The 19,898-nt window shown below is 45.6% G+C and overlaps 1 protein-coding gene across 1 annotated transcript in view; it reads left to right on the top strand.

Annotated features, from left to right (window-relative positions):
* LOC141194324 (uncharacterized) overlaps positions 1–17,257 on the top strand; it is a 124,822-nt gene extending 107,565 nt beyond the window's left edge. The window contains exon 8 of the mRNA XM_073662226.1: positions 17,176–17,257. Coding sequence (XP_073518327.1) covers positions 17,176–17,257 — 82 coding nt within the window. The remainder of the gene's footprint in view (positions 1–17,175) is intronic.
* The last annotated feature ends 2,641 nt before the right edge of the window (positions 17,258–19,898 follow it).

Raw genomic sequence — 19,898 nt, 5'->3', positions numbered from 1 at the left:
CCACCCCCATCACTGATCAGTAGATTTCTGTGTACACTGAGCATGGGCAGAAAGCTGCCAATCAGTGGTGTGGGCGGGGCTATACAGAGCACAGCATTCAGAGAGCTGCTAGATCTGCAGCAGATAAAACGGTGATTTTCTCAAAATGACAACAAGCAGCTGAAAAAGTGACACATCGCTGGAATCAGGGTATCTGCCCCAATATTGTGCTGCTCTCAGATAAGCAAGCAAAATTAATATTGTGCCAAATTAATTTCCCGTGAACTATCACATGATCTATCACAGGGGATCATGTGACATGTCACGTGATAAATCAGGTGTGGGGGGGGGGGCCCGCGCCTTCTAAACTGCCCGGGGCCCTTGCTACTCTTAATCCACCCCTGGGTAAGTATAATGTTTATTTTTATTTTTTACCATTTTTATTCTTTTTTTTACCATTCTAAAGGTCACACTATATAAATCCATGCCGGTTGCATGGATTTATATAGTGTGACCAAGTTGTGAAGCACTATTCCAAGTGATGCTAAAATTGCTTGTAAAAGCGCTTGATAACCCGCATGTGGAAATGCATGCAAAAACGCTTGACAAACGCTTCTATATGGCCGGAAAAACGCATGTAAAATCCGCATGCGTTTTTCCTGCTAGGGAGATGCGGAAAAAATCTACAGCATTTCTGCATCGTTGGCACTTAGCCTTAGGAGGTATTTTTGTCCACTTTGATCTTAATGAACAACATGGAGCATATAGTGGCTACTGTGATCCATTTACTAACAAGGATTTCATCTTCAAGTTCTAAAGTGGGAAAAAGCTGGATTCTCAGACTCCCAGGAATTATTTTTTGATCTAGATAATTCTCAAGTGAAGTTTTGGTCCACCAAAGTTTGGTTTTCTTGAATAATACATTTTTGTATTGATGTATGGTTTCTTTATTTGAGGTGGAGGTGTCACTAAAACCACATGTACTACCTTTTTTAAAAATGTCTATAGCCTTAGATTGCCAGACCTGTTCTCTGCCTTTAAGATCCATTTTGGATTTAATCAAACAATTTTTTACTTGGACACTCTGTAACGACAGAAATAATTCAGATATCAAAAAACGTCCAATATCACTAAGAATTTAAATTCAGTGGTGTCACCCTACATGTGGAACAGCATAAAAAAAACTTCCTGAACTGTTGGTTTTTGTTTATTCCTCCCAAAAATTGGAATAAAAAGCCATTAAAACAATGTCACATGCCAGAAAATGGCACCAATAAAAACTTCAAATTGTCCGGCAAAAAGCAAACCTTTACATGACTTTGTCGGTCGAAATATGGAAAAATTATAGCTATAAAAATATGGCGATGCAAAAACTAGTCTTTGCAAAAATAAGTGTATTTTAGTGTGACAGCAGCCAAACATAAAAACCCGATATAAATCTGGTATCACTGTAATCGCACCGACCCAAAGAATAAAGTAGTCTAATCACTTACCGTATTTTTCGGACCATAAGACGCACTTTTTTCCTCCCAAATGTTGGAGGAAAATGGGGGGTGCGTCTTATGGTCCGAATGTTGGGGGTGGGTGGTGTTTATATATGTGGGGTGTGGGGGGAGCGGTAGCGGTGGAGGAGCGGGGCACAGGAGGCAGCAGCCGCCCGCTGCAGCCTACACTGTCCCCGCTGCTAAAGAAAATGAATATTCACTGCTCCCCACGCCCCATGGGACGTGGGGAGCACTGAATATTCATGCTCCTTAATAGCGGTACACAGTGTAGCCACGCTGCGGCTCCTGCTGCTGCCGGAATCACCTGTGCACTCTGTTAAAGGGCATGAATATTCAACCTCTCTCCACGCCCATGGGCGTGGGGAGGGTTTGAATATTCATGCCCTTTAATGAGCGAGCACAGGAGATAGCCAGCAGCAGCCGCAGCGCAGCTCCGCTGTGTGCCGCTATGAAGGAGAGTGAAGTCACTGCTCCCCGTGCACACAGTCCCGGCGTGGGGAGCAGTGTCTTCCGGCAGCTGAGCTTTCTATGTGAGCCGCGCATCGCAGTGACGTCATGCGCGGCTCACATGGAAAGATCAGTGCAGGCAGACAGGACGCTGCGCTGGAGGAGAGAAGAGAGGTGAGTAGGAGTGTTTATTTTTTTTTAATGTGCAGCATGATGGGGATTAGGGGTGCCATGTATACCAGGACAGGGATGAGGGGTGCCATGCATACCAGGACAGGGATGAGGGGTGCCATGCATACCAGGACAGGGATGAGGGGTGCCATGCATACCAGGACAGGGATAAGGGGTGCCATGCATACCAGGACAGGGATGAGGGGTGCCATGCATACTAGGACAGGGATGAGGGGTGTCGTGCATATCAGGATAGGGATGAGGGGTGCCATGCATACCAGTATAGGGATGAGGAGTGCCATGCATACCAGGATAGGGATGAGGGGTGCCATGCATACCAGGATGGAGGGATGTCAGGCATACCAGGATGGAGGGATGTCAGGCATACCAGGATGGGGATGGGGACCACGTATAAAAGGAAGGGGGGGGCACATATATCAGAATATGGGATATTGTCAGAATTGGGGGACATTACCCCTATACCAGTGTCAGCAGAAGACCCCCACCCCCTTAAAAGTGCATCATGACCACATTTTTTGCTTACATTTTTTTTTCCTCCTCTAAAACCTAGGTGCGTCTTATGGTCCAGTGCATCTTATAGTCCGAAAAATACGGTATACCACATGAGGAACGGTATAAAAAATAAATAAAATCAATTCTTTACCTGCTGCTGATTTGTTCATTCTGCCTCCCAAAGATCGCAGGATGGCTCAGCTCACATTTATCCTGTATTCTGCGCTGAGGGTTTACACCGGGGTTTCTGTGTATATCTCTGAAATACATGATTCAGATGGAACCCCCTGCGGAAGACTCCCTGTAATGAGTCAGATGGAGGCAACGTGGACGCAGTCTTGCCTGTGATCCCACGGTGTCTGTCTTTTAATTATATGTGCATAAAAGTGCCATTAGCCACAGTTTTGTGAACCTCTGAAAAAAAGGACAGCGCTAAACAGAGGCCAGATAGAGTCCAGAGAAACTCTGCTGCCTCTTTATAGTGAATAGATCCCTTGGGGTAGGGTTAGGGTTGTGTTAGGGTTAGGGTTGGGGTTAGGATTAGGGTTACAGTTAGGACTAGAGTTGTGTTAAGGTTAGGGTTATGTTAGGGTTGGGATTTTTTCAAAAGTAAAGAAAAAAATGATGAGGATATGGCGATGTCACGGGTGTGTCGCCACGAAGATCGTCACGATTACACAGCCTGACTTCTCGCAGCTGAGTTTTTGGTGCTTTGTGTTTTTCGGCAGTGAGGGAGTTAATTCTCTCTCTCTCTATGCTAGACGAGGTCCAGTCTCGCCCAGCTGCAATCAATGCTGCTGTAGTGAGACTCCTTCAAATGCCTGCCGGTCTGTTAGGGAAGTGTCGGTGAAAGCATTTCATGCAGACTAACAGAGCGGATCGTGGTATTTGGAGTTTCAGAGATAAGTGTATTCGGAGAGTTTTTTCCCTTCCTCGCTTTATCATTTATCTCCTTTCCCGTTGGTGTTCCCTCTGTTGTAGTTGTGTAGTTTTTGTATGCAAGGTGGTTTTGGTTTTTCCCTTGTACTGTCTCGTTCGTCAAAGTACTGAGTGTGGGCATATTATTACTCGTCCCCTTTTGTTGTGATCGGGGTCCTTCTCAGGACTAGATTACTTAGGTGCAGGGATCCTCAGGAGGTAGGGGTTACGCTGGCGGCCTGGACCTCTGTACCTTTAACAGTACCTCCAGGTAGAGGGATTAGTCAGGGCCCCAGCTTAGGCCCCCTACCTCCAGTACACAGAGACAGCGTGACATTTTCACCGACCACTTAGATTTTCTCCAGCTACCACGGATCCAGTAGCCGGTCTAGCTCGGCAGTTGCAGAGTTTGTCCATGGAGCTGGCGGACGTTAGGTCCAAGGTTTTGTATCCTCAGGAGCAAGCCGGACCAGAACCTAAAGTAGCTCTCCCTGACAGGTTCACTGGGGGGCGGGACAAGTTTTTTGTTTTCCGGGAGGCATGCAAGTTGTACTTTCGGCTGCGGCCTCGGTCATCGGGGAGTGAAGAACAAAGGGTGGGAATTGTCATCTCGCTCCTACAAGGGGACCCACAATCTTGGGCGTTCTCTCTTCCCTCGGGTTCCCCGGCTCTCCAGTCAGTGGATAGGTTTTTCGCTGCTCTGGGACTCGTATATGATGACCCGGATCGGATCTCCCTTGCTGAGTCTAAGTTACGTAGGATCCAGCAGGGAGATCGTCCGGCGGAGGAATTCTGTTCGGAGTTCCGTAGGTGGGCCACGGACACCCAGTTGAATGACCCGGCTCTTAGGAGCCAGTTTTGTCAAGGTTTATCCGACAAATTACAGGATGTGTTGGCACAGTATGACTCTCCCGCGTCACTGGAAGCCGCTATGGCCCTTGCTATTCGCGTTGACAGACGGCTTCGGGAGAGGTGCGGGATAACTCCACCCCCTGTGATGACTCCACCTCCTACAAGGTCCCCTCATATGGTGGTTCCCCTGGTCAGTCCAGAGGAGCCTATGCAATTAGGAGGGACATCATTTCGGGGGAGGGGACCGGTGGTGCGCCATAAGACAGGAAGGTGTTTCTTCTGCGGGAGAAAGGGACATTTTATTGGGGGGTGTCCATCCCGTCCCTTGCAGAGTGAAGAGTCGTCGGAAAACTGTTGATCCCAGGTTGTGTGGTGGACGGCAATCTGGGAGTAGGTATTTCGTCCCTAGGTTCGTCTCAGTTTCTCGTACCGGCGGAGGTGGTGGTGGGTACGAGAACTGAGAGGATATCTGTTCTTCTGGATAGTGGGGCCGGGGCTAATCTGGTGAACGCTCGGTTTGCCCGGGTTCAAGGTATGCGATTGAGTGAGTTGGCTAAACCCATCCCCATATTCTCGATCGATGCCAGGCCTCTCGGTCAGGGAAGTTTTTTGCAAGCTGTGCATAACGTAAAACTTCAAGTGGGGGCGATACATAAAGAACTGTTGTCTTGCTACGTGTTGGAGGGTCTTCCCACTCCTATAGTGTTGGGCCTTCCTTGGTTAACTAAGCATAACCCGGTTATTAATTGGCAATCCAGAGAGATAAGCCAATGGAGTAAATTCTGTAATAAAAACGGCATGAACACGGTCATCGGTGCGGTTACTCCTTGGGTCTTACCTCCATTTCTGGCGGACTTTGAGGATGTATTCTCGGAGAAAGGGTGTCAGGAACTACCTCCTCATCGCGAGTATGAATGTTCTGTAAAACTGCTCCCTGAGGCCAAGTTACCTAAAGCTAGGTTGTATAACCTTTCTGGTCCTGAGAGGCAGGCCATGAAGGATTATATTTCAGAAAGTCTGGCTAAGGGGCATATTAGACCTTCATCTTCACCGATGGCTGTGGGGTTCTTCTTTGTTAAGAAGAAAGATGGAGGCCTACGCCCTTGCCTGGATTTCCGTGAACTTAATCGGATTACGGTCCGAGATCCGTATCCGCTCCCACTTATTCCCGATCTCTTTAATCAGATCGTGGGCGCCAAATGGTTCTCTAAGTTGGATCTTAGGGGGGCGTACAATCTGATTAGGATGAAGGAGGGGGATGAGTGGAAGACGGCGTTTAACACTCCGGAGGGGCATTATGAGAACCTTGTCATGCCATTCGGTCTGACTAATGCCCCGGCGGTGTTCCAACACTTTGTTAATGACATTTTTCGCCGCCTGGTGGGACAGTTTGTTGTCATATATCTGGATGATATCTTAATTTACTCGCCGGATCTGGTGTCTCATCAGGAGCACGTTAGGCAGGTGTTACAGATCTTGCGGGATAATAAACTGTATGCCAAATGGGAAAAGTGTGTGTTCGCCGTACAGGAACTCCAGTTTTTAGGCTTCCTGGTTTCAGCGTCCGGTTTTCGTATGGACCCTGGGAAAGTGCGGGCAGTTCTTGAGTGGGATCGGCCAGAGAATCTTAAGGCACTACAACGTTTCCTGGGGTTTGCTAATTATTACCGGAAGTTCATTCGTAATTTCTCGTCCATGGTTAAGCCTCTCACAGACATGACTAAAAAGGGGACGGATTTTTCTAGGTGGTCTGACAAGGCTTGTCAAGCATTTTCCTCCTTGAAAAAATGTTTTGCCTCGGCACCCATACTCATTCAACCTGATGCGTCACAGCCATTCATTGTAGAGGTAGACGCTTCCGAGGTAGGGGTGGGAGCAGTAATGTCACAAGGTTCGTCCCCTGGTAAGTGGCATCCGTGCGCCTTTTTCTCTAAAAAATTGTCGTCCGCTGAGAGGAATTACGATGTCGGCAATAGGGAACTCTTGGCCATTAAGTTAGCTTTTGAGGAGTGGCGCCATTTTTTGGAGGGGGCAGTCCATCCGGTCACCGTCATCACCGATCACAAGAACCTGCTATATCTGGAGTCCTCGAAACGTCTGAATCCCAGACAAGCTAGGTGGTCATTGTTTTTTACCAGGTTTAATTTTGTCGTTACATATCGTCCTGGGTCAAAAAATGTAAAGGCGGATGCCTTATCTCGTAGTTTCCCTGGGGCCGGGAATACGGACGACCTGATTCCTATCCTTCAGGAGGGGGTGGTGGTTTCGGCAGTATGCTCTGAGCTGGAGGAGGAGGTATTGGAGGCTCAGGGGGACGCCCCTGTTGGACCTCCGGGGAGACTGTTTGTTCCAGATCAGTTGCGACAAAAGGTGATCGAGGCACACCATAACTCAGTTTTTGCAGGACACCCGGGGAGTAAAGCAACCGTGGATCTCCTCTCGCGTCGGTTTTGGTGGCCTAACTTACATAAGGAGGTGGTAACTTTTGTCGCGTCCTGTGGGGTTTGTGCGCGCTCTAAGACCTCACATACCCGTCCGTCTGGGGCCCTCTTACCTTTGAAGATCCCGGAGCGTCCTTGGACTCATCTGTCTATGGACTTTATTACGGACCTCCCTCCGTCTTCGGGTAAAACGGTCATACTCGTTGTAGTGGACAGGTTCAGCAAGATGGCACATTTTATCGCTCTTCCTGCTCTCCCTAATGCTAAAACTCTTGCGCAGGTGTTCATTGGGGAGATTGTGAGGCTTCACGGGGTACCCTCCGAGGTGGTGTCTGATCGGGGGTCTCAGTTTGTGTCCAAGTTCTGGAAGGCGTTTTCTGCACGGCGGGGGATGCATTTGTCGTTCTCATCGGCTTTTCATCCTCAGACCAATGGTCAGACGGAACGAATGAACCAGAGCTTGGAGACATATCTCCGGTGTTTTGTGTCAGAGAACCAGGAGGACTGGGCGTCTTTCTTACCTCTGGCAGAGTTTGCTCTTAATAATAGGCGGAGCGAGTCCACTGGTAAGTCCCCGTTTTTTGGGGCATATGGTTTTCACCCCCAGTTTTGTACTTTCAGTAGGGGGGGGCTATTCGGGGGTTCCTGAGGAGGAACGATTTTCCTCATCACTCGCTTCAGTATGGAGAGGGGTGCTGAAGAATCTGAATACTATGGGGAACCGATACAAACGTATGGCTGATAGGAGGAGAGTGTCTGGTCCGGACCTAAGTGTGAACGATCGGGTATGGTTGTCTACCAGGAATATAAAACTTAAGGTTCCCTCCTGGAAACTGGGTCCCAGGTTCATCAGGCCGTACAGAATCAGTTCTATAATTAATCCGGTGGCATTCCGTCTTGACCTCCCCCCTACGTTTAAAATTCACAACGTGTTCCACAGATCGTTGCTTAAGAGGTATGTGGCGCCGGTGGTACCGTCACCTTTACCTCCCCCTCCAGTGGTGGTCAATGGTAACTTGGAGTTCCAGGTATCGAGGGTCATCGATTCACGCTTTAATCGCCGGTCCCTTCAGTACCTGGTTCATTGGAAAGGGTATGGTCCTGAGGAGAGGATGTGGGTTCCTGCGTCGGATATTAACGCAGACCGATTAGTTCGGGCCTTCCACATGACTCACCCGGATAAACCTGGCCCTGAGGGTCCGGAGGCCCCTCGTAGAAGGGGGGGTACTGTCATGGGTGTGTCGCCACGAAGATCGTCACGATTACACAGCCTGACTTCTCGCAGCTGAGTTTTTGGTGCTTTTGTGTTTTTCGGCAGTGAGGGAGTTAATTCTCTCTCTCTCTGTGCTAGACGAGGTCCAGCCTCGCCCAGCTGCAATCAATGCTGCTGTAGTGAGACTCCTTCAAATGCCTGCCGGTCTGTTAGGGAAGTGTCGGTGAAAGCATTTCATGCAGACTAACAGAGCGGATCGTGGTATTTGGAGTTTCAGAGATAAGTGTATTCGGAGAGTTTTTTCCCTTCATCGCTTTATCATTTATCTCCTTTCCCGTTGGTGTTCCCTCTGTTGTAGTTGTGTAGTTTTTGTATGCAAGGTGGTTTTGGTTTTTCCCTTGTACTGTCTCGTTCGTCAAAGTACTGAGTGTGGGCATATTATTACTCGTCCCCTTTTGTTGTGATCGGGGTCCTTCTCAGGACTAGATTACTTAGGTGCAGGGATCCTCAGGAGGTAGGGGTTACGCTGGCGGCCTGGACCTCTGTACCTTTAACAGTACCTCCAGGTAGAGGGATTAGTCAGGGCCCCAGCTTAGGGTCAGCTTAGGCCCCCTACCTCCAGTACACAGAGACGGCGTGACAGGCGACTAGTGTTGAGCGCAAGTGACATACATAACATAGTAACATAGTTTGTAAAGCCGAATAAAGACTTGCGTCCATCAAGTTCGACCTGTTAGTTCTGTAATTGCTAAAGTTGATCCAGAGGAGGGCAAAAACCCCAAATGATTTATCCAATCTTCACCTGAGGAAAAATTCCCTCCCGACTCTGAAACCAGCAGTCAGAATAAATCCCTGTATCAACCTACTATTTTATTTTATTTTTAAGTATATGCTGAAATCTGCCTGGTATCTAGAAATGCATCCAGTCCCCGCTTGAACTGGTGTAGTGAATCTGACATTACCGTCTCCTCACTCAGTGAATTCCATATTCTCACTGCTCTTACCGTAAAGAACCCCTTCCTATGCTGGTGCTGGAACCTTTTCTCTTCCAGTCTTAGTGAATGCCCTCTTGTTACCGTAATATCCCTCCTTTTGAACAAATCCCGGGCAAGATCTCTATACTGTCCCCTAACATATTTGTACACATTTATTATGTCCCCCCTCAACCTTCTCTTTTCCAGGCTGAATAGTCCTTGTTTTGCCAACCTCTCTGGGTATTGCAGTCCCTCCATTCCCTTTATTAATTTTGTTGCCCTCCTTTGTACCTTTTCAAGCTCATTTATATCCTTTCTATATATTGGGGCCCATAACTGAGCACAGTATTCCAAGTGTGGTCTGACCAGAGCTTTGTACAGTGGAAGAACAATGTTCTCATCCTTTGCAGCTATACCTCTTCTGATACATCCCATTACCCTGTTTGCCCTTACAGCAGCTTCCTGACTTTGGGCACTCCAATTTAGTTTGCTATCAATTAAGATGCCCAAGTCCTTCTCCATCTCTGAATTCCCCAATGATTTCCCATTCAGTGAGTACTGGTGACTTCCATTTTTCCTTCCCATATGTATGACCTTACATTTCTCCTCGTTAAACCTCATTTGCCATTTAATGCTCCACCTACCCAGCTTATCCAAATCCCTCTGTAGGTCTGCACTGTCCTCTTTTGTATTAATTGTTTTACATAACTTTGTCATCTGCAAATATTGATATTTTACTATTTATCCCGTTGACTATGTCGTTAATAAAGATATTAAATAACATTGGGCCTAGTACAGACCCCTGTGGTACCCCACTAGTGACGCTTACCCAATCTGAGTATATTCCATTTATAACCACCCTCTGCCTTCTATGCTTTAGCCAGTTAGCTACCCACTTGCAGACATTTTCCCCCAGCCCCATCATTCTCATTTTGTAGACCAACCTATTATGTGGCACGCTATCGAACGCTTTTGAGAAGTCGAGATACACGACATCCATTGGTTCCCCCTGATCTACTCGAGAGCTAACCTCCTCGTAGAAGTCAATCAGGTTTGTTTGGCAGGAGCGATTCCTCATGAATCGATGTTGGTTCGGGATTAAAAGATTATTAGCATCAAGATGCTCCGTAATTGCCTCTTTAATGAAGCTTTCAAAAATTTTGCCCACAACGGACGTCAGACTCACCGGCCGATAGTTTCCGGCGTCACTTTTCGCTCCCTTTTTGAATATTGGCACTACATTCGCCTGTCGCCAATCAAGTGGTACAGACCCAGTCTCAGAGTCCTTAAATATAAGACATAACGGTCTATCACATTACTTAGTTCCCTTAGTACCCGTGGGTGTATGCCATCAGGTCCTGGTGATTTGTTTATTTTAATGTTACTGAGGCGTTTCTGTACCCCAGCTTGGGTTAGATTTGTCATACTTAGTGGAGGATTAAGCTTGTCACTTCTCATTTCTCCTGTTAGTTCTATTTCCTTTGTGAAAGTTGTCGAAAAAAAATTATTTAATAGATTAGCTTTATCCTCATCTTTCTCTATGATTTTGCCTTCGTCACTTTTTATCGCTCCAATATTATCCGATTTAATCCTTTTACTATTTATATACGTAAAGAACAGTTTGGGATTTGATCTACTTTCCCTAGCAATACGTCTCTCTGTTTCCTCCTTCGCTATTTTTATTTGTTTTTTGCAGGTTCTCGTTTTTTCCTTGTAACACTTTAGTGCCTCCTTACTGTTTTCCTGTTTTAATCTCTTGAATGCCTCTTTTTCGCTATTTAACGCCCCTTTTACGTTCTTGTTCAACCATATTGGTTTCCTCTTATTTCTGGCCCTTTTATTCCCATACGGTATATACCTCTCGCACTGAGTAATCAGAATTCTTTTGAAGGTTTCCCATTTACTATTCGAATTTCTTTGATTAAGAACTTTGTCCCAGTCAATAAGTTGAAGGCTTTCTTTCAGCTGATCAAACTTCGCCCTCCTAAAGTTTAATGTTTTTGTTGTTCCCTTATTGATAACCCTACTGAAGGGCATTTTGAAGTCGATAATATTATGGTCGCTATTACCTAGGTGCCCCCCTATCTGTACCTCAGTTATTCTATCAGGCCTATTAGTCAATATTAAGTCCAACACGGCCTTCCCTCTCGTTGGTTCCTGCACTAGTTGGGAGAGATAATTATCCTTAATATTTGTCAAGAACCTTTTTCCTTTCTGAGATCTACAGGTTTCTGTTTCCCAGTCAATATCCAGGTAGTTGAAGTCCCCCATAACAATCACTTCATTATGTTTTGCTACTTTGTCTATTTGTCCTAATAGCAGATTCTCATTCTCCTCTGTTATATTTGGTGGCTTATAGCAGACCCCCAGTAATATTTTATTATTATTTTTTGCCCCTCTATTTCTACCCACATGGACTCGACCCCCTCTTCTCCCTCTCCTATATCTTCCCTTAGTCTGGGTTTTAGACATGACTTTACATATAAGCAGACTCCTCTGCCTTTCCCCTGTTTCCGGTCCCTTCTAAATAAACTATAATCTAATAAATTTACCGCCCAGTCGTAGCTATCGTCTAGCCAAGTCTCTGTTATACCTACGATGTCATACCTCTCCTCCGATATAAGCGCCCGCAGCTCATCCGCCTTATTGGTCAGGCTTCTTGCGTTGGTCAGCATGCAAGATAAAACTTTGGGGTTATTTAGCATTCTATTCTTCTCTAACGATCTAACTGTACTATCCCCACCCCCCTCTCCACCCTCATTATATTCACTTCTCCCCTTCCCCCTTGCTTGCCTCACATCCCACCTATTTCCTTGGTTTCTCCCCCCCCGTCTCTAGTTTAAAAACTCCTCCAACCTATTAGCCATCTTCTGCCCCAGCACCGCTGCACCCTCCCCATTGAGGTGCAGCCCGTCCCTACGGTAGAGCCTGTAGCCGACCGCGAAGTCGGCCCAGTTCTCCATGAACCAAAACCCTTCTGCCTTGCACCAACTCTTTAGCCACTTATTCACCTCCCTAACTTCCCGTTGGCGCTCCTGTGTGGCTCGCGGGATTGGTAGTATTTCTGAGAAAACTACCTTGGAGGTCCTTGCCCTAAGCTTCCTACCTAGGTCCCTGAAATCATTTTTAAGGACCCTCCATCTACCACTCACTTTGTCATTGGTGCCGATGTGGACCATGACCGCTGGGTCTTCGCCAGCCCCACCCAGTAACCTGTCAACCCGATCCGCGATGTGCCGGACTCGAGCGCCAGGGAGGCAGCACACCATTCGGCGATCCCGGTCTTTGTGACAGATTGCCCTGTCTGTCCCCCTAATAATAGAGTCACCCACTACCAGGACCTGTCTTGCCTGCCCTACACTTCCCCCCCTCCCCCTCATTACTGGAGCATACACTCCCCCGGCGGTCAGAGGATCTGTCGTGCTCCAATAATGCCGGTTCTGAACCAGCCTTCCTATACTTCTTCCCTCTATACCTCCTAACTGTTATCCAGCTCCCTGCCTGTTCAGCCTGCACTTCCCCTCTATGCTCCACCCCCAGTATTGACCCATTGAGTGTCTGCTCGGTGAGCAGCAAACTCCGTTCCATGTTGTCGATGCTCCTCAGTACCGCTTTCTGAGCACTTAGATCCAGAATTTGGACTTCCAAGTGCACGATATGCTCACATCTCTCGCAGCAGTATGGATCCTCGAGCGGTTGCTCACGGAATGCATACATTGCGCAAGATGTACACTGCACGGCTCCGGCCAACATGGACGTCATTCTAAATATGGGGATACAGTCAGTATATATATACAAGTACAAAACACAATTATTTATATATAGGTGTATGGACGGGGATCAATTAGGGATGTGCAAGTGTATCAATTAGATATCGGCGGGGGATCAATTAAGTATCAAGTATGGATGGGGGAATCAGCTAAGTAGGTCAGGTGGATTAATTAAGTAAAAAGTAAAGTAAAGAAAGAATGAAATACAGTCAGCAATTCAGTCCTAAGTCCTCCCTTCCAAACTCCCTGAATCCAAAGTCACTGAAAAACAAGTCACACACTTACTTTCGTTCGCACTTACGCTCCGGACACAAAGCTAAGAGATTTAAAGAGTTTTTTTTTTTTCCTTTTCCAGCAATGTACCCTTCACCTCAATGCACTTCCAAAGGACTTGATGCCCAACCAGCTGCCCCTTATAAACCCTTAATTATGACCCCTTCCCCTTAATTAACCCCTTGTGAGTAAATCTACACCTCAGGATTTTAGTGCAATGTAGTTAACCCTTAAATACACAGGTAGTAAACTAAGAAACTAAAACTGTAGTGAGAAATTAGATTTTAAAAAGCCCAATAAATCTAAACAGGTAGAAAAGCACTCAGCAGGTCACAATGCAGCACTCACCGCAATTCACACAGGTATTTTCTGCAGGATTCCCAATACCTCTTCACTGAAAAACAAGTCACACACTTACTTTCGTTCGCACTTACGCTCCGGACACACGCAGCTCGTTCACACTCGCAAACTAAGAGATTTAAAGAGTTTTTTTTTTTTTTTTTTTTTTCCTTTTCCAGCAATGTACCCTTCACCTCAGTGCACTTCCAAAGGTTCCATCATGCATTGCACTGGCCTGTAAGCCAGCACCTAGCACACCCACCCTCCTCACCCTCCTCTATCTGCAATCTGTAGCATCTTATTGTGACACAAGCAACTATGGCTGAGGAGACATCACATCAGTGTCACAAGCTCCAGCACCAAGGACGGCACAGCCATGGTAATAAAGCTTTTATCTTTTGCTCTTTGTGATATATTTCATAGTATATATAGATTAGTATAGATATGTGATATAGAGAGATCTCACTGTACATATGTCTCATATAAGTAAATGCACACTACATGTGTAGGTATATATGTCAATCTACATATACTTGTATGCATATTATATGTGTGTGTATTTTACACCATAAGGGCTCATAAACAGGAGAGACCCCTGTTTCAGAAACGGTATATGGGCCCTTTGCAGTACAAGGGTATGTGCACCCTATCAGTATTCGCTGTGTGCAATCCGCAGCAGCCAGATGTTACAGCATAGTGGATGGGATTTCAAGAAATCTTATGCCCACTATGCGTCTCTGTGCACATGCGGATCACCCGCGGACACGGACATGCGGCGTGTCTTTCCAGACCGCTGCATAACAATTTCTCTTGCGGAGCCGCTGGTCTATCACTACAATGTATTGGATGCAGTGAATCCGCATGGTTCAATGAACACAATGAACATAAAGTATACTGCGTTCAAATCACTGACAGTACAGATGGTGTGCACATACCCTTACAGCTCATCATAATGCACAATTCCACCTTCTCTGGAGGTAGAAATGACCCCCCCCCCCCTTGCCACTTGGCTGCACAGATTGCACCAGTGTTATGTCGACCCTGATATACATACACAAATATATATATTTTTATGTGTATGTATGTAAGTAAAAAAATTGTTATTCATATACATATATTATACACTTGAATATTTTGATGCAGAGTCAGATATGTTTATATATATATATATATATATATTATACAGTACAGACCAAAAGTTTGGACACACCTTCTCATTTAAAGATTTTTCTGTATTTTCATGACTATGAAAATTGTACATTCACACTGAAGGCATCAAAACTATGAATTAACACATGTGGAATTATATACTTAACAAAAAAGTGTGAAACAACTGAAAATATGTCTTATATTCTAGGTTCTTCAAAGTAGCCACCTTTAGCTTTGATGACTGCTTTGCACACTCTTGGCAATCTCTTGATGAGCTTCAAGAGGTAGTCACCGGAAATGGTTTTCACTTCACAGGTGTGCCCTGTAAGGTTTAATAAGTGGGATTTCTTGCCTTATAAATGGGGTTGGGACCATCAGTTGTGTTGTGCAGAAGTCTGGTGGATACACAGCTGATAGTCCTACTGAATAGACTGTTAGAATTTGTATTATGGCAAGAAAAAAGCAGCTAAGTAAAGAAAAACGAGTGGCCATCATTACTTTAAGAAATGAAGGTCAGTCAGTCCGAAAAATTGGGAAAAATTTGAAAGTGTCCCCAAGTGCAGTTGCAAAAACCAGATGGTGTCACTGTGCATCGGTTTAGCTGGCGGGAAGCACCCCAATTCTGGCCATTATGTAACGGGACCCGTGCTACATGAAATTATGTAACTTCCTGCATGAGTATTTATCCATCTTTCGCTGGATCTTTTATGCCGAAGGGGGGACTTGGCCACACATGCCCCTGTGATGACCTCACATGGGCTTGGCTCTAGCTTTCATGGTTTTATTAAAATATCTTATTTCTGCGATAACTCCTCGCTGGTTGATTGCAGAAGTTAGCAAGTGATGCCATATTTTTTATTACGAATTTACCTTTCTTTAGAGACTACACATGGCATATCTGTGACTGTTATTTTTGTACTTTTGCATTATAGCTCACCAGCGGGGTGTGCAGATACTGAAACATATGCGTATTGTTCCTTAGCTAACCCCACTGCTAAAAATGTGTCCCATTGCAATCTGTATTATAGAAACCCCAATATTCCATATTTCATGTCGGTGCCGGCGAGACTGCAGATTTCTGTTGAGCAAAAAGACTTTCAAAATGAGGGTGACCCTGCTATTGTGTGAAGTGTGAAAGAATTCCTTTGAAACTCAAAGGAGCTGTATCCTCCTCACCAAGGTGTCTATTCATCAACTCTGTCTTTCCATTTGATATGCTAATTAGCCTGGACACTTGGTGGCTTCTGCTATTTGCATATGAGCAACTGGTTATAACTCTTTTGACAAATAGTATAGTGGAGGGAGGAGAGAGAAATTTTCTATGACAATATATATAAAACTATATATGAACTTTGAAGGGTTTGTCCACTATTCTAACAGCCACTTCTTAGTCTGTATGTTTACTCAATTCCAGTGCCTGCACGTTCCAATGGTGTCGGCACTGTGTCTCTCCCAGCGATTGCGTCACAGTGTGACCTCACTGGAACCCTGTGGTCAATCAGTGGTCGCTTCACTTTTCCCACCTTCTGACCAACCACTTCTATCTGTAGAACGTGAGCGCTGATACTGCTTTTTCTCTTCCTCTAGATGTAAGCGATTTTTACTAAGGCGAAGACAGTGAAGCAGCCACTGACCGCCCACAAGGTTCACATAATGTTACACTGTGACAAAATCACTGGTAGACACAGAGTGCCAACACCATTGGAAGTATTCAAATCACATACTTGCACTCACATGATGCTCGCTCCCTGTGTGTGTGTGATATGAGGAATCACAAGTCTCCATTCACCCCGAGTGACTACAGACTTGTAGTCTAATGATGGACAACCCCTTCAAATTAGTCTGTTAGCAGGGTGGCTAGGCATGAGATGATGGATGGCAACTCGTTCTCATGCACCCTGATGCACAGACTGCTGTCATGGGTATAACGCTGGTTACATAGTGAATGGAACATACTCTGTGCATCTTATAGACCACAAACAGTTTATGTATCATATATCAAAGGGATTGTTCAGTACTTGTGCATTACTTTATATTTATGGCCTCTCCTTCAGATAGGTCATCACTGGGGTGGCGATACGACATCCAGCACCCTCACCAATCAGCTGTTATTGGCACCAACAGCGGAGAGATCTGCTCAGTAGCGGAGCTACCTCACTCCCACTGTACGGCAGCCACAGTGTGGTGCTACAGATCTAACCTTGTTCATTTCCATTAGGGCAGATGTGCATTACCCGGCCATGTCCACCAGGTAGTTGACATTGCTGTTGACGTCTGGCCGCTGATGCCAATAACTGCTGATTTTATATTTATCACCTATCCTTAGGCTAAGCCATCAATGTAAATTACTGGACAATCCCATTAAATACAGTATACTGTAAATGGAATATGCATAGTGCTAATATTAATGTCTAATATTATTGTTGGTTTTTTTTAACACTAAAATAATTTACTTTTACATGTTGTGTTTACCAATAGAACTTTTGCTGCTGAACTAATTGATTATGAATCAGAGTCAGACATTGATCCAGCTTCCGAGGAAACAATTTGTTAAGTATAATTCTACATTTTCATTCTAAGGTCTATTTAGTTGCATTATTATTATGCTAATTATGTATTTTATTTTTGCAGGAAGAAACAGAGGATGATGGTGATGATGATCATGAAGTCAGACCAACTTCAACTCACCCCCCTCAAGGCTCTAACTCTGTAGGTATATTAGTTAGCACATAACCTTGGGATTACATTGATTTCTAATTGTTCATTGATAAAGTAATTGATTAGATCACAGTTCGGGGTCTCCTGGAGCAAAGTCTATGGTGCTGACACCGCTGCTCCATCACAGTTTAGTGCTGCCGGATGCTGCAAATCTTCTCATGTTATATTTTTATTACGTTTTTCAGCAGTACCGAGCTCCAGCTAATAACGTTTGGTGTACTGGTGTGGCAACGGTGTTCTGCATTGTACACTTTTACTTCTAAAGTATAAAGTTGAAATAAATAGTTTATCTTGGTTGCTACATTCCACCGCAATCTAATATGTATTGATGACCTATCTTAAAAAACAAAACCTCTATCAAAGGGTATAAACATATACTGTGTGTAATTTTTTTTAATCCATTCATGTTTTTAACTTATAATGTTAACCAAAATTAAGAAAACATTTTTGAAGTGCAGCTCACCAGTCTGTACCATAAGAGGAGTTATTTGTTCTTTTTAAGGGATGGCAAGCCTTGCTAGACAGACTGCAGAGTCGTGTTGATGCAGAAAACTGACTTAACCCATGGTGTTTCCAAAATGATCCACAGTGAGGAACGTCCAACTCAAACACCAGATCCACATGGAAGATTGTTGAGCACAGATAATGCTCTGCAATGCCAACAGTAGAAGAAGGCGTCTGCACCCATGAGTATCAATCTATGTCACATATTTTAGAAACTCACTAATGTGTGACGGACGATCCGCAGCTCAACACAGAGATTCTGTCAAGAGACTTTCAAATACGGATTATTCAGTCTGTCCGTCAACTGACAGAAAGACAATGTAATCGACATGAGAATTCATAAGTAATAATCATTAAAATGTTCTCTAAATATCAAAGGCCAGTTTATCACATACATAAAGCAAACACTGTGCTCTCGTTTGAATACTTGTCCCAACCACTATACATCCTGCCCCGACCACTATACATCCTGCTCCGGCCGCTATAAACCTTGCCCCGGCCGCTATAAACCTTGCCCTGGCCGCTATAAATCCTGCCACGGCTGCTATACATCCTTGTCCGGCCGCAATACATCCTTGTCCGGCTGCAATACATCCTTGTCCGGCTGCAATACATCCTTGTCCGGCCGCAATACATCCTTGTCCGGCCGCAATACATCCTTGTCAGGCCGCAATACATCCTTGTCCGGCCGCAATACATCCTTGTCCGGCCGCAATACATCCTTGTCCGGCCGCAATACATCCTTGTCCGGCCGCAATACATCCTTGTCCGGCCGCAATACATCCTTGTCCGGCCGCAATACATCCTGCCTCGGCCGCTATACACCCTGCCTCCCAACGACTATATTCCCTGCCCCCTGACCACTATACACCCTGCCCCCTGACCACTATACATTCTGCCTCGGCCACTATACATTCTGCCTCGGTCACTATACATCCTGCCCCGGACACTATTGTCACGGACGTGGTTTGTGGAACCACTGTGCCATGGACCGCAGAGAGCCTGGAGAGGCGTGACTAGGCGAGCACCTGACTGTTCACTAGAACCTCTGATGGTGAGGCTGGGTTTACTCCAAGTGCAGCAGGCAGGATTCGCACCAGAGTACAGCAGGCAGGATTCGCACTAGAGTACAGCAGGCAGGATTCGCACCAGACTGCAGCAGACAGGATTCGCACCAGAGTGTAGCAGACAGGACTGGTATGCAACCTTAACAACTTCGACTGTGAAACAGAAAGGTAGCTCAGGCATCTCCCTAGTGGAGAGGAAGCAATATACATTGGCTGGGGATGTAATAGCAAGTGCATGCGCTGGACCTTTAAGAGGGAGGGAGCGCGCGTGCCCTAAGCACATGACTGGAAGCCTTGCTGGAAGCAGACACAGCACGGGGGAGGGAAGCATCAACCACAGCGCGGGTAAGTGAAGTGACACGCTGGAGACCCTGTGTGTCCGAGTAGGAATCCAGCGTGGTGCTAACAACTATACATCCTGCCCCAGACATTATACATCCTGCCCCGACCGCTATACATCCTGCCTCGGCTGCTATACATCCTACCTCGACTGCTATACATCCTGCCCCGAACATTATACATCCTGCCCCGGCTGCTATACATCCTGCCCCGGCCGCTATACATCCTGCCCCGGCCGCTATACAGAGAAAATGTCAGTGAAAAAAACTGTCCATCTGCACCGCCCCATTGAAAAACATGGGTGAGTGTGTTATCCAATAAACCATCAGATAGCTCTTGTGATTTATAAGGTGGTGAGAGCCCTAATGCTAATTATCTGCAGATCACCACTATATCTGCAGGAAAATAGTGTTTATAGACTTGTTCCCTCTAATCAAAATAATTACAACCTTCTTTACATCTATACGCTATACAATGTCAAATAGAATGTAAATTACCTATATTTTATTTTTCTAACACCCAGGTATCTGCGACTATCGGCGTACAGAAGTCTCACCAGCATGAGATATGGTTTTTTGGGAGAACCCCATCGTGTGCCCATTCCTTCATGTGCAGTTAATACAATAAGAGATAAATATCCTGACCCTGAAGGGGAGGACACTGGTGTTACGTGGCGTCCCCAACATCCACAGGTCAACCTACCCACACATATAAATTTTTAATAAT

This window comes from Phyllobates terribilis, unplaced genomic scaffold (genome assembly GCF_046119375.1).
Source record: "Phyllobates terribilis strain yellow unplaced genomic scaffold, ASM4611937v1 Scaffold_69__1_contigs__length_7402412, whole genome shotgun sequence".
NCBI lineage: Eukaryota > Metazoa > Chordata > Amphibia > Anura > Dendrobatidae > Phyllobates > Phyllobates terribilis.
This window is presented reverse-complemented; position numbering and strand designations above follow the sequence as displayed.